This window comes from Platalea leucorodia (assembly GCF_965183815.1).
Source record: "Platalea leucorodia genome assembly, chromosome: 22".
Lineage (NCBI taxonomy): Eukaryota > Metazoa > Chordata > Aves > Pelecaniformes > Threskiornithidae > Platalea > Platalea leucorodia.
The window spans coordinates 4,532,806-4,546,621 of NC_138844.1; the positions used below are offsets into that span (position 1 = coordinate 4,532,806).

General features: G+C 53.1%; 1 protein-coding gene across 1 annotated transcript in view; it reads right to left on the reverse strand.

Annotated features, from left to right (window-relative positions):
• Window positions 1-5,412: 5,412 nt before the first annotated feature.
• Window positions 5,413-13,816, reverse strand: part of IGF2BP1 (insulin like growth factor 2 mRNA binding protein 1) — a gene marked incomplete at both ends in the record, with an annotated part of 29,333 nt that continues 20,929 nt past the window's right edge. The window contains 13 exons of the mRNA XM_082331578.1: window positions 5,413-5,505; window positions 5,921-6,034; window positions 6,220-6,351; window positions 6,640-6,714; window positions 6,909-7,025; window positions 7,367-7,489; window positions 7,590-7,725; window positions 8,257-8,379; window positions 8,618-8,752; window positions 9,447-9,728; window positions 11,450-11,513; window positions 12,295-12,346; window positions 12,844-12,892. Coding sequence (XP_082187704.1) covers window positions 5,413-5,505; window positions 5,921-6,034; window positions 6,220-6,351; window positions 6,640-6,714; window positions 6,909-7,025; window positions 7,367-7,489; window positions 7,590-7,725; window positions 8,257-8,379; window positions 8,618-8,752; window positions 9,447-9,728; window positions 11,450-11,513; window positions 12,295-12,346; window positions 12,844-12,892 — 1,495 coding nt within the window. The remainder of the gene's footprint in view (window positions 5,506-5,920; window positions 6,035-6,219; window positions 6,352-6,639; window positions 6,715-6,908; window positions 7,026-7,366; window positions 7,490-7,589; window positions 7,726-8,256; window positions 8,380-8,617; window positions 8,753-9,446; window positions 9,729-11,449; window positions 11,514-12,294; window positions 12,347-12,843; window positions 12,893-13,816) is intronic.

The following is a 13,816-nucleotide window of genomic DNA, read 5'->3' on the forward strand; positions in this document are numbered from 1 at the left end:
GTTGGAGCTAGAAATTTTAAAAGATTTTTTTTTTTCTGGCACTGATTAACTATCTGACTAACTTTTACTGCTTTTTTCTTGTTCTTTTTTTTTTTTTTTTATGCACTAAAAAAATAAAAACAAACCCAAAACCTAATGCCCAGGAAACATAAAATGTAGCTTAGAGGCAGTTTCTTTTCAATATTTACAATGGATTTTCCTCTAGTTTGACTCCGTAAAACCCTTCCACGCTCGTCAGCCGGGTCAGGCTGCAGGGAGGGAGCGCGGCCCCGGCGTCACTGCTGAGCCCACGGATGCTTTTAGTGGCCGAGAAAGTGTCCCGAGCTTGGAAGAGAAGAAACATTAGCTGGGATTTGGGGATTTTTTTTCCTTTTTCTCTCTTTTTCTCCAGCTGAATAGCAAAAGAAGACTCTGATAGCATTAAAAAGAGGCGAACCCCCAGACCCAAGTCTCTCCGTAGCGCGGTGGCGGCTCATTCCAGCGATGCTTTGCACGGGCTACGGCACCGAGGAGCCCCAAGTGCTTCCAAGACGTGAATTTGTTCATCCTCACACCAGCCCTGCGAGGTAGGAGAGCAGCATCACCCCGCCGGGGGGGAAACTGAGGCACGGAGAAGTGCTTTGCTTGCTTGCTTTCCTTGTTGCCCCATGGCAGGAGAGGCAGGGAGCAGCACGAGCTCTGCCTGCTCGCTGCCTGCCTGCCTGCAACTCCTCGCCGGCACGACCCAGTGGGCAGAAACCCGTTTTACCCCGCTCCCCGCTCCTGCCTGGAGGCTCCCTACGTCCCCCTGCCCCAACTTCCAAACTCCGCATCCCTCCTCACCCCACGGACAAGGATGTTTCCAGACAGCCGCCGACCCCCCGCAGGCCCCAGGATGGGGCAGGGCTGGGGCTGCTCCTTGCTCATGGAGGGGGGGAATAAAAAAAATAATTAAAAAAAAAACCAAATTATTTCTGCTAGGATAAAAACAAGGCAGAGAGGAGCCAATGGCACCGCTCAGCCCTCCGTGCGGAGGTTTCCCCTAAATTACCTTTTATTCTGGTGCAAAGAGAGCGGCTAGAGGAGCTACCGCGGGGCCGGGGATCCTTCCTGCTTGCTTTCGGGGTTCGCTAGAGCTTTTTTTTTCCTGCTTATTCATTCCAGGCCTGATCCAGGGCTCACTCGCGTCTCCTGCCACCCAGGCCAGCCGCGCCGGGGATCCCGCTTTATCCCGCTTTCACTCTTTCCAGCTCAGCTTGGCTCCGGAGAAAGATGGGAGATGCTTGGAGGCGTCTTCCTTACTGCAAATCACTTTATATAAATCATTTCCCTTGGGAAAACAAAGAGATTCCCCCCCAAAAAAAGCACCGATCGCTGCGACATTACAGCAGTGGGGCCAGCCTGGGGGGGGGAAGCATCAAAGATTTCCCTGAATCATCAGATTTTAGGTCAAGATCTTCTCACTGCAACAACCAGATGAACAGGACTGGGGGTGCTTGGGGTGGGATTTGGGTTTTTTGTTTTGTTTTGTTTTGTTTTTTTATCCCTCAATGATACAGTTTGAACCAGTTATCAAAAACGCTTGCTGTTGGAAAAGACAATTATAATCACCGATGTCTGAATACACTGTTCTGTGCAAGGCTGGAAAAAAAAAAGTAGAGAGCCAGAGATTTCAAGTAATAAGAAACCGTTTTTCCTAGGACAAATACCAGTCTTCCTTTAAAAAAAAAAAAAAAAAAAAATTAAAAAAATTGAGGAAAACCCCGCGGAAGCCCCTCTCCCACTGCCCCAAGGGGCAGGAGCTGCCGGCCGGGCACTGCCAGCCCTAATTTTGCTCCTTTGAACCCCAAATTCATGCAAAAAAAAAGGGTCAGCGCTTCCCTACCACCAGTGATGGGCCGGATCCTCCGCTCCCCCCCCGCCCCAAATTATCTCAGGGGGGAGGCGCGGGGCGGCGGGATGGGGACGGCAGCGCCCGCCGCTCCCAAATTCACTTTACCACCACCGAATTTTTTATATGTTTTTAACTAACATTCAAAAAAGGGTCTTTTTACTGCAGGTACGGTGAAAAATAGCAAGATGGGACTTTAAAAAAAACCCTGTGAACCTTTTAGAGCGGGCAGAGAGGTTCAGGCCCATCGGTCCTCAGGGTTGGATTCATCTTCTCTCTCCGCGATGTGCGTTTATATAAAAAAAAAATTGGCTCCTATTAATTTCTCTCTCTCTCCTTCTCACTTTTTTTTTTTTTTTTTTTTTTTTAATTGCTTATCCTCGGTAAAACGGAGGCAAATCTCTGTAAAATATTTAACAGCATCATAGTGGAGAAGATGGTTCGACGCTGCCTCCGTGGCAACACAGGAGGCCGATTCGTTTGGGTTCTGGGATGTACATAAATATATATATATGTATATATATATATGGCTTCCAAGTGTTTGAAAAAAAAAATCGCCTGAGCTGGTGCAGTTTAAATACCAGCAAACCCCATGTACCCCACTTTGCATAGTCAACGCTGCCTAGGAGTCCGTCCTCACATCCCCGGGAGTGGAAGATTTCTGATCCCAAAGCTCTTTAATAAGCTGATTTCTCGATGGAGCTGGATTGAGAAAGGCCTTTCAGCCAGTGGCGGGTTTTGGTTGGGTTTTTTTTAAATATAATTTAAAAAAAAAAAAAAAAAAGAAAGAAAAAAAGAAAGAAATTAAGTTTTGCCAATTGAAAAAGTTGGTGGGCTCCAATTTGTCCAAGGTCTCGAAGAGTCGCGACATCTGACAGCTCTTGTGTTGTGATGAAATTCATTAACTGGCTTGAAAAGGCCAAAACAAAAAAAAGCTGCTGCTGCCATCTTTTCCACTATGTCTGAAATTCCTGTCGTTCTCCATAGAGAGCTCATAACACTTGGTTACCTGCACATAACTCCTGGCTCATAAGAAATTATGAAACTTAACTTCTCTTTTCATTAAAAAAATAAAATATTCAAGACTATCAGCTTTTATATAAAATATCAGCAAGCCCAAAAAAAAAAAAAAAAAAAAAAAAATCAATTGCTGAGGTAACTTCATACCTTGAGGTAGCTTTTTTTTTTCTTTTCTCTTCTTTTTTTTTTTTTTTTCTTTTTTTTTTTTTTTTTTTCTCTCATTGCTCAAACACACAGCAATACCTGGCCTTCCCCCACATCTCCCTGTTGTTGCAATGGTTTCAAGGACAGTAACTGCTGCCGTGTTCCCTTATCGATGAACCACCCGCCTTCCCGATGCTGCATGAGCTGAACTGGAAGCCGGGTTTGGCTTTCGAGGATGCGGCCAGGAAAACGCCTGCTCGAGCGGGAGGGCTGGTCTCCACTTCGGAAAATAAACAGGTAAAAGCATCAGTGCGAGGTTTGTTCCAAATTCCCTCCTTTTAGCCTCAAATTGGCTCGCCCGGGGGTTGCTCCCCCGTCTCCTCCCACCAGGTGGGTGCGGGATCCGGCATCATCCCTCTCCCCCAGAATTAATCCCAATTTTGCTTTTCCACCCTGCCGCCCCAATTTGCAGGAAAATCAGTGTAAATCCACATTTCGGTTGGATTTGCAGCAAAAAAACGCGGCACGAGGGCTCGGCCCCAGCCCCGCCGTGGAGACAAGACCTTCCCCTGCCTGGAAGAGGCGATGGCAGCAGTTACTGTCCCTTCCAAATATTCAATATTAAAAACAAATCATTAAAATATATCTAAAATATAAAATCCACATAAGAGTGACGGGAATCAGTAACCATATTACATTCGTTTGACGTATATATTTGGTATCGTCTCATGAGAACAGTTATTCTTACTGCAGAAAGGAGGGTGGTGGTTGGTGTGGTTTGGTTTTTTTTTTTTTAAATAATGGAAAAAATACCTTTATAAACTAGTAAAAATGTGCCAAATTTCAAGAATATTTTTTCCCCACCTAGAGAGATTTGGAGGGGGGGAATAAGACACAAATAGCCCCAGGGGAGTTCATGTGAGCTGGCACCTCCTCAGTTTGCTAATAAAAATATTCCCTGGGTTTTTGCTGGAAAAAAAAAAGGTATTCCCCCACAACTGAGCCCCCGGAGGCTCCGACAGGATTTTGGGGCACAAACCTCCTGCTCCGGGTGGGGAAAGCGAGGCCGAGGGCAGCTGGCAGAGGACGTGGCAAAGGAGTCAGGCACAGCACAGGCCCCGGGCGAGCGGCAGAGCCGAGTCCCCCGCGGCTGGGCATCCCTCCGCTGCTCCCCTCAACCCGCCGCCTCCCTCCGACCCCCCAAACCATTCTGCGTGCGTTTAGTTCCCATAATCTGATTACTAAAGAGATGAAGATTAATTCGATGTTTCCTACCAAGCAGGGGTTTCTTTGCTTTTTTTTTTTTTTTTTTTTTTTTTTTTTTTGGTGGTGGTTTATTGCTGTTGTTTGAAGGGAGGAGGGAAAAGCAAAAGCCCTTCCCTCGCCCTTTCCCTTCCCCGGACAGTTTGCCTCGTCTCTAGGACAGGTCGTCACCTCCGCAGCGGAGATCACTGAGAAAAATGGTCGCGTGTCCCACTTCTGCCGTTAATTCATAGGCTTCAAAAAAAAAAAAAAAAAAATTTAAAAAAAAAATTTTTTTTTTTTTAAACTAACCTAAAATGAAAAGAAACATTCAAACAACTGAAAGGAAAATTAAAAAAAAAAATCGTCCTGGAAAATAGAGGTGCTCTCCTGGCTTCTAAGGCTTTACAAGGCACTGCACTGCAGGCAGCGCGGGCAGGAGGAATCCTGCCCTCCCGCCCGCCGCTGGTTCGGAGACTGGAGCGGTGCAGAGCTCCCAAGGGACCCAAATCCACTTGGCGCTAAGGTGGGGGGTTTTATCTTTTTTCCCCCCCCCGCAATGGATCTCATTACCAACAGGGGTTGGTAAGAATCCACTGCAATTTCTCTTAAAAAAAAAAAAAAATTAAAATAGGAAAAAAACAAAAATTAAATGCTCCAAAAGGCTTAACGTCGCTCTGGGAATATCCACCAGCCGCGGGGAGGGAGGGAGGGAGGGGTCGGGGAGACGCAGCCGCCGGGCGCCCCGGCTGGGACAGGACCTCCAAAGGCTACTTAAATGAGAGGGCAAATGCTGCACCCGCGAGAGGGGACCCAGGGCCGCGGTGGCCACAGCTTCGCCGCACCGGCGTCCCTGGGCACCCGGCGCCGCGCCGGCCTCGGCAGAGCAGCCGGTTGGCCTGGCACGTTGCAGCACCTCTCGCTTCATTTAAGTAGCTGTCCTGGCACGTGGAGCTAAAAACAGATCTGATTTTTTTTTTTTACCCTAGCCATCTACCTTGGAAGCCAATCAAACTGCCTTTTAATCTCGATCGGTTAATGAAACAATTAGCATCTGTCTACGGTAACTGATTCCCAGCCACTCTTAAGCCCGGCATTGGCTTGTTCCGCTTTTCACGTTGGTGTCGGTGCTGCTCTTATTTCCTCCGCGCTTGCGTCTGGCCGCTCTGTCCCTTCTGGTGCTGCTGCTTCACCTGGGCCAGGATGTCTCGGATCTTGCGCTGAGCCATCTGCGGATAAGAGGAGCAAAGCAGGGAGCTGGGGGGGACCCCGGGGCCAGCGAGATCCCGGGGGCAAGGGAAACGGCTTTGCATGTCGTGAAAGATGCTACAGTGTTCAGCGGGGCTGGGTGAAGTTGCTCCTGGAGAGCCTTTCCTGCCCTATTTTTAGCGTGGTTTTCTCCAGAAGCTGGGTTTGGGAGGTGATGCTCTGCGTGTGCCCACACTCCCACAGCTCTACCTCCTTCCCCCACCGTCCCACACCTTCACCCCTGGCAAAGAGCACAGCTCACCGTCACCCACTTTTGCAAACACCACCAGCCAGGCGTGGAAAACACTTCCACGGGAGGATACACAGGTGGACACAACCCCATACGAGCCATCAGAGAATCCACCAGTGCCAGTGCAGGAGCTGCCAGGGCCGTACCTGGCTGGCATAGAAGTGCCCAATGATCTTCACGATGACCTGCTCGTTCTCGTCGGGGGTCTGGTCCCGCGGCACCACCACCTCCGCCGCCGTCAGGTTCTGCAGCTCGTTGACCTGTGGGGAAGGGGCAGAGACCACCCCGTCACACCCTGCGGGAAGGACGAGCCCCTCCGCGAAATCCCAGCCAGCCCACTGGGAAATCTGTCCCTGGGATGTCCCCAGGCACTGGCATGACGCAGCCACCCTCCCAGGGATGTCCCCCCCCAGGGTGCTCCCATCCAAGCATCGCTTCTGCTTACGGTTTTGCCCCCTTTGCCAATGACCCTGCCCGCGGCTGAGGCGGGGACCCGGATGTGCGTCTCCAGCTTCACTTCTTCCTTCGGTCCAAAGAAGTTTTCCTCCTTCAGCTTCCCGTAAATCCTGCCTTGCGCCTGCGGAGGGGAGGGAGCATCACCCAAGATGTCCTACCCCTGCGTGTCCCCACTGGCTCAGTGGGTCTCCATCCTCGGGACCCGGGATGGGACAGCATCCCATAAAATCCCAGTTCCCTCGGGTTCCAAACCAGCTCAGCCCCTGGGAGAGCTGATGCTGGGTTTACCCAGCTACAGACTGGGGGGCTCAAAATTAGGGTCACCACCCTGCTCCTCCCTTCCCGGCTCTGCGGGGCGGTGGAGAGGGACACCCAAAATTCCCCGCGGTGACGGCAGCGCAGGGGGAACCTTGAACTGAGCTTCCGGAGGGCCCGTGATGACGACCATGCGCACTTTGGAGTCCGGCGTCTCCGGGGGGGCAATCTGGAGGAGGGAGAGAGACAGCGGCTGCGGCGGGGAGCGGCACGGGCAGGGTGGCTGCCGTGCCCTCCCTCCCCTGTGCCGCAGGATTGGGCCCCCAGCCCGACCACCTGGGCTTTTCAGGTGGTTTCCCCAGCCAGAACAGCACCCGTTCAGCGGGTGCTGGCAGAGGGGGGCTCCCCATGGGGCAATCCTACCTTGATAGAGGCACTTGCAAACCGGGAGAGCTGCTTGATGTGCTGGCCCTTCTTGCCGATGATGGCACCAACCGCCTGCGCAGGGATGAAGACGTGCACGGTCTCCTGCTCCGGAGGCTGTGGGTACAGCGTCACCATTCAGGGTGCAGTGTCACCGTTCAGGGCTCAGTGCCACCACGGGGATCAGGGCTCCAAGCTCCCCCCCAAGCGATGCCCACACCTCTCCCAAGGGTGCAGGGCTGAGCCAGCACCAGACCCTGTGGGGTCTGAGCACCTTCTTCCCTCGCATTTGCAATAGTTTAAAACACCAGATCCCACACCCGCGCTGGACCTGAGCTGGCTGCTGACAGCACAGGGTGCTGCAGGCATAACCTTGACCATCGCAAGGGTCTTCTCCACCCAGGGGACGTCCCTGAGCTGGAAGCTGGAGCAGTTTGAGCCACGGGGTGTTCACTTACCATGAAGGAGCTGTACGGCGCGGCCCCGGAGACGCTGCTCGGCGGAGGAGGTACTGCGTTGGAGGAGGCAGGGAAGAGGCCAACCGCAGCCAGGTTAAGGCCAGGGATGAGGTGAGATTGCAACTGAGGGCGAGAGGAGAGAAATGCTCATTGCTTTTATCGGGGCATCCTCCTAGAGAACTCCCATCAGCTGAGACACAGGGCAGGACCGAGCCCCACTCACGCTCATGGCGGCCACGTCGTTCTCGTAGGCTTCCCTCACTTTCTTCATGATCTCCTGCTCCGCTTTGCAGCAGTTCTCGATGGAGCCCTTCACCGTGATGGTTCTTTCGGGGTTGTACAGAGTCAGGTCCTGCAAGCTGATGGGAAAGCCAGCGTCAGCACCGAGACCCTGCCCTGCCTGACCAGCGCTATGCCGGGTCCTCCAGGCCTTCTGACGGGTGCTGTTGGGGTGCCGGGGACACGGGGTGCCACTGCCACCATGTACTAGGACTGCCTAGTCCCTGTCAGAGCAGGGACCAGCATCATGGTTGGCACTGGGAAGCCCACTCTGCCTTCACCCAAAAACATGGCTTAAGAGTAAAACCCCAGTCCTGGCCATCAAACCAGCCTGTCCTGAGCTCCGCAGCCCTGCAGGGATGGGGAAAGGACACCGAAGGGACAGGGAGGGGACACCGAAGGGACGGGGAGGGGAACACAGAAAATATAAACCCAAGATTTTTCGAGCTTTGGGGATTAAAGCACCCACGCCACAGGCTGGTTTCTCAGCTGACGGGCAGGCGTCTCTGCCCCCTCATCACATCACCCGCCTCCTCCTCCTCCTCCTCCCCATCCACCCCGGCCTGAGGAAGGTCTGCCCTGGTTTCCCCAAAGGGAGTGAGGAGCCTTACGATGAGATGGTGATTTTTGTCTCTGTGTCCTGCTCCACTTTCTTCAAGTTTCGCCCTTCTTTGCCGATCAGGCGCCCCACAAAGTTGTTATGGGCCAAGATTTTCAGAGGCACTTCATCAGCTCTTGAGAGAGGAATGGGGAAAAACCAACATGAAGGATTACTGCAGCCAGAAGAGGAGGGATTTGGTACAGAGGGATGGGAGAAGCTCAAGTCCCCTCGCTTGGAGTCCCTGGGTCCCCAAACCAAAGCTCCTGCACAGACGGGAGCATCACACAGCTCCGGGCGTTAGGATGGTGCCACAGCCCAGTGAAGAGCACAGATGGGACACGCATGCACAGAAAGGCAGGGGGAAACCTTACGTCTTGGTGTCCTTCGCCTCCTTCTGCATGATCTCCAAAATCATCTTGCAGGCAGCGGAGCAGCCCTCGGGGGTGGAGTGGATGCTGATGGCTTTTTCTGCGGCTCCCGCATTTTCTTTCCGGTGCACATCGATCCTGCAAGCACGGGATGGGCGCTGGGGCGGGGGAAGCGGCTCTGCAGCTTCCCGGCAGCACGAGTGCGGGCTGCTCCGCTCCCCAGGAACCGCCTGGAGCTCACGCTCGACTGTAAGGTTATATGCACCCAGGGAAGGCAAGAGGAGTTAATTCTGGGCTCAATACTCAACATGGAAGCAGCGGCTAGAAGCTCAAATCACAGAAATCCAAATAAGGCATCAGCATCTATTTATTTTAAGCAACAGGAGTGATTAAGTGGTGGAACAAGCACGTGCCTGGGGGACAGGATGAGCTGTCCATGACTTCACGTCTTAGATAAAGCCTTCCTTGGGGGACAAGAGCTGTAGCCAACATAAGCTCAGGGGCCAAATGCAAGAGCAGGCGGGTGAAGCTCAGCAAGCTCGTGCTAAATGAGACCGGCTGAAGCAGCGACCTCGACGCGCGCCTTCCTGGGTCCCGTCCCAGCCAGGGCGGCCCTGGCAAAGGGAGACATGTGGGGAGGTGCAGCCAGAAAGCCTGGCTGGGGAAGGGCATGGGAAGGTGGCTCCTGGACACACTGTCCTGCACGGCAGAAGAGCTGGAGGGGGCCTCTAATAGCCCATTCCCCCAAAAAAAAAGAAATCCAGCCTCATATATCACTGCAGACTACTCGGCTCAACAAGGTGCAAACCGGCTCGTGGGAGAACGGACTCACTTGGACTGCGTCTGCTTGGTGATGTTCCTGATGGTGGCCCCTTCCTTGCCGATGATGGCACCCACATATTGGGTGGGCACCAGGAGGCGGAGGGGGATATCCACTGGCTGCTGCTTGACCGGAGCCCCCGCGGAGACGGGGGAGCCCTGCCTGGGAGCACCACGCGCCCCAAAGCCGCCCCGCCGCCCGTTCTCCGGCCCTTGCACGGACTGCTCGTCGGGGATGTAGGAGACCTTCAGCGCGTGGTTCTCCAGCTGGTGCCCGTTCAGCTTCATGATGGCTCTGGAAGGGGAGAAGGCATTGGGGTGGGGGTCCCTCCTGGCACAGCCCCATGCAGAGCAGCAGCGCACCAGCTCGACCCAAACCACGCCAAGCCCTCCCTGATGTTAACGCCTGGCGAGGAAGCACCAGGAGGGGGGAAGGAGATGTCACCGATGCCATGGGGACCTGGCAGGACTTTCCACCCAGCCTGGACGAGCCAAAATACTTTAAGAGGAACCTCTCCGAGCACTCAGGGGAGGGGATGGGAGCAATGGGTGCAGGGCAGGATCATGCAGGGAGCAATTCCCACGTCTCCTCCGCCTTGTGATTTTTGGCTGATATTTCGAATCCCTCTCCCGGCAGGACTTCAGGGACTGCAAGAGCTGAAAGCTGTCGATAGATGGGGCTGGCAGCAAGAGCAAAGCGATGGCTTTGGCCACTGCTCTCCGCAGCTCCTTCAAACCTCCCTGGCTTTCTACAGAGAAAACCAAAACTGCAGCTCTCCAGAAAGTGGTCAGTGACTCAACTCGTGCAAAAAAAACCAAAACCAACCCACCCAAAAACCCCTAAAACTAGCTGAACAGAGACTTTTCCTGCTAGCAGCCCCGTCCCTGCAGCATGCAAAGGGACCAGAGAAAGGTGCTTGATGAAGAACACGCATCCCCGATGGAGGAAAAAGCAAGGGAGAAGGGCTGCAGATCTGAGAGCAAAACTACTTGCACAAAACTCTTTTGCTGGGTGCTTCCCAGTGAAAGAAACCCAAAACATTTCACCTTATGGGGTGCAAAGCGCAGGGCTGGTGTGGATGGACAAGGGAGAGGAGGACAAACTGGGAGCGTTCCCCTTGCCGGGCTCCACGGCCGAACCCTGCCCCATGTTATTACAGAAAGTAAAACAAGGCTGCAGTTCCCCCATGAAGGTTTGTTGCGGCCACGCATGCGACCGCAGCAAATTCACGGTGGCCACGGGTTTGACAGCTGAAGTAGTACCAGCCAGGCGGCCATTTGGAAGCTGGCGCTTCGGCGGAGTGACCACAGGCAACATCCCCAGGGACGGCGGCACAGCCGCGGTGGCCACACGTGAGACATGCCCGCCTCGGTGACGGAAACCTTCCCGGATAAAAAAACTATCAATCAATCCCTGCACTCCTCCAGGCTGCCCTCCAAGGAAAGTGCTGATCCCATCCCTTTTCCAGCTTTCCAGAGCCCTTTGTCGGGACAAAAGGAAAGTGAAATAAACAGCGGTGAAAACGCAATTAATTTTCCATTTGCATTTAGTGCAAAGCCTGATCTTCCCCGGGCAGGACAGGGAATGGAGCTGCAAGTCCCCCAGTGACACGGCCATCAGCCAGAGAGGACACATGTTGCCTGACGCCTACCAGCTCCTATGATATTTGGTCTTATTATTACTTTTTCTGGAGACATAACTCCGGAAATCATGTAAGTACAAGAAAATCTCTACTTTTCCTTAAGTAAAAAGTTGTGTTTTTACTCTCTGAACTGCAGAGAAAAGCCTAAAAACATGGATGTCCTCTGAAGGGCTTTCATCTGAAGGTGAAGGAAAAAAAAAATCGGAGTTCTGGGGGGTTTCCTCAAAGATTTGCTGCATTTTTAGCCAAAATTTAGGAATTTGGGGGTAATCTGACTCCCAGCACTGGAAATCCTGTTTTCTGCAAGCGGGGAAGGGGATGGAGCCGCAGCAGGGAGGGCAGCCCGTGCTCCGGGGGGACGTGGGGCACTTACTGCCTGGTCTGCTCCCGGTTGGCGTAGGTGACGTTGACAACGGCGGTCTCGCTGTCCGTGTTCACTGCGAGCAAGAGAGGCCCAAATTAGAGAGGCAGCGCGAACACCAAAGCCCCCCGAAAAGCGGAGAATCCCTGCTCAGACAAGTCTCCCCTCGGACAATTCCCCCCCGGGGCTCCCCAGGGATTTGCAAACGTTTTCTCCTGGAAGGGAGAAGAGTGTCCAAGGGCTCGGGCCACGCTGGGACTCATCCTGAGCAGCACAGACCCTCCTGCCTTATTTAGAGGATCCCGATACCCCATTGCGCTCTGCAGCAAAGCAACCAAAGCCAATTCCATCCTGCTGTCCCTTGACAGAGCCCAGGGACAGTCCCAGGAGCTCCTCCGAGCCCTCCCTTCCATTTCTAGGAGGGTTATGGTAACTCCATTCTCATTAAACATCCCGGGGGCAATATTAAACCTCCTATCTCAACTGATCGCCATTAGAGGCTGAGATAAAACCTGCCGAGTGGAGACAGCTAGTCCCCGGCCAGCCTCGGGAGAGCATCCCGCACCTTCCCCCGGAGCGGCTGCTGGGGGGTACCCACGGGTGCGGGGGGAACGATGCCGACCCAGCACCCGATGCAGGGACACCCACGTGTGCTGCCCAAAGCCACTGCACGGGACTCGTCTTTTAGCAATAGGGAGCAAAAAATAGCCCCAGCAACCAGGCTGAGACCTCTTGACATCTTTAGCCGTGGCTTCTGCTGACAAAGGAAAAACGCGTGTCTGTCCTCACCCTCCTTCCCCCCTAAAATAGCTGGGGCAGAAAATATCTTAAATATAGCTTCTTTTTTTCAGTCCTACCTTGCTCGCAGTTTTCTACGGTGCCATACTGGGCTAGCAAACCATCCAGAACCTGGAAAAGGGAGGAAAAAAAAAAAAAAACACTTTACGCTGGGACTGTCAGGACAGACCAGGGAAATAAAGTCAATCAATAAAGGCAGCTTTCTAGTCATTAAGATTTCACAAGCAATTAGGAGAAGGAAGCTCCTGCCTGCCCCGGGCCGCTGGACCAAGGGGCCTCAGGGCCAGCTGGGGCCGGGAGAGAAGCGTCAGGGAAAAGTCCCGGCAGTCGGCGGGAAGAAAGGATCCATTTTGTTCCTTATACAACAGATAAATCATATAACCCTGTTATTAATGGGGATTTTGTTGGTGTAGCTTACATTGCTTCTGCCAGTTGAATTTACTCCCGTAATGGAAGAGGAATAAGCTATGTGGATGCAAGGATCTAGTATAATTAGACCTAATTAACAACAAAGAAAAGGATAGATCAACTTTAATCCCAAATACAGAAACCTGGGGGGGAAATTAGTCCTTAAATCTGATCTGCATTTCTCCACTTGCTCCTCTTACCTCCCATCGCAGCTGGGGTGGGATGTTTCGGATTTGAATTTTCCGGCTCCTGAAATAAATGAAAAGCAATTAAAAAGCAGATTTGGTGTCTGAAACGCGGCCATCTTGCCTTGAAGTGTTGCACGTTGACGTATCTAATCAAGTTTTGCATTTCCATACACTACCCGGGGTTTCTGATGGCTTTTGGCTAATTACACCCAGCCCGGTCGGTGCTGGATTTACGCTGGGAGCTTCATCGAGAACAAGATGCCAAAACCCACCCCGACCCTTCGGCCCTGGCTGGAGCCCTAACGTGGGCACGGCTGGAAAGGCAGAGAGTTTTGCCAGATTAAATAGAAGGATTAGAAAGCCAAAAGGGAGTTGTGCACTCATGTAACCTGCCCTCCTGCACCGAGGGACGACCCTCGGGATGCCACCAGCCGCCGGCGGGACCCGCTGGAGCATCACCACCACATCCAAAAACCCGGCTGAACTTTAACCGGGGAGATCAAGGCATGGGCATCCCAGCTCCACCACCCAAGATGGTCTCAGGCTGCTTCTCCACTCACGTTTTTGGCTCTTCCTAACCTCACTTTTCCTAAAATAGAAACCCTTTTTTTCATTCCAATGCCAAATTTACCCCGGGGGTGCTGTTGTCCCCCCCGCCCGCCCCTCGCCCTGCAGCTGCCGTAAGCAGCTGAGAGCGGCCGCAGGCTTGTCGGGTGGCTCCGGCACCAGCGTGCAGCCACGCCGCTGCGGCTGCTGGCACCCCGACGTGCTGCTGGACACCCCAAGAGCCCCCACCTAAAGGCAATGACACCTTTAGGTGTCAATCCCACTTTTAGGTGCCCAGCGCTTTGAAGGATGCAGCTTTGTGGGTGCGACCCATATAGGAACAGTGCCAACCCCCCATGGATGGCTGGTCCCCCCCGTTGGCCTCTTTTTCTCAGGAATAACCAAAACCACTGAATTTTAAGATGCCTAAAGAAAAGGA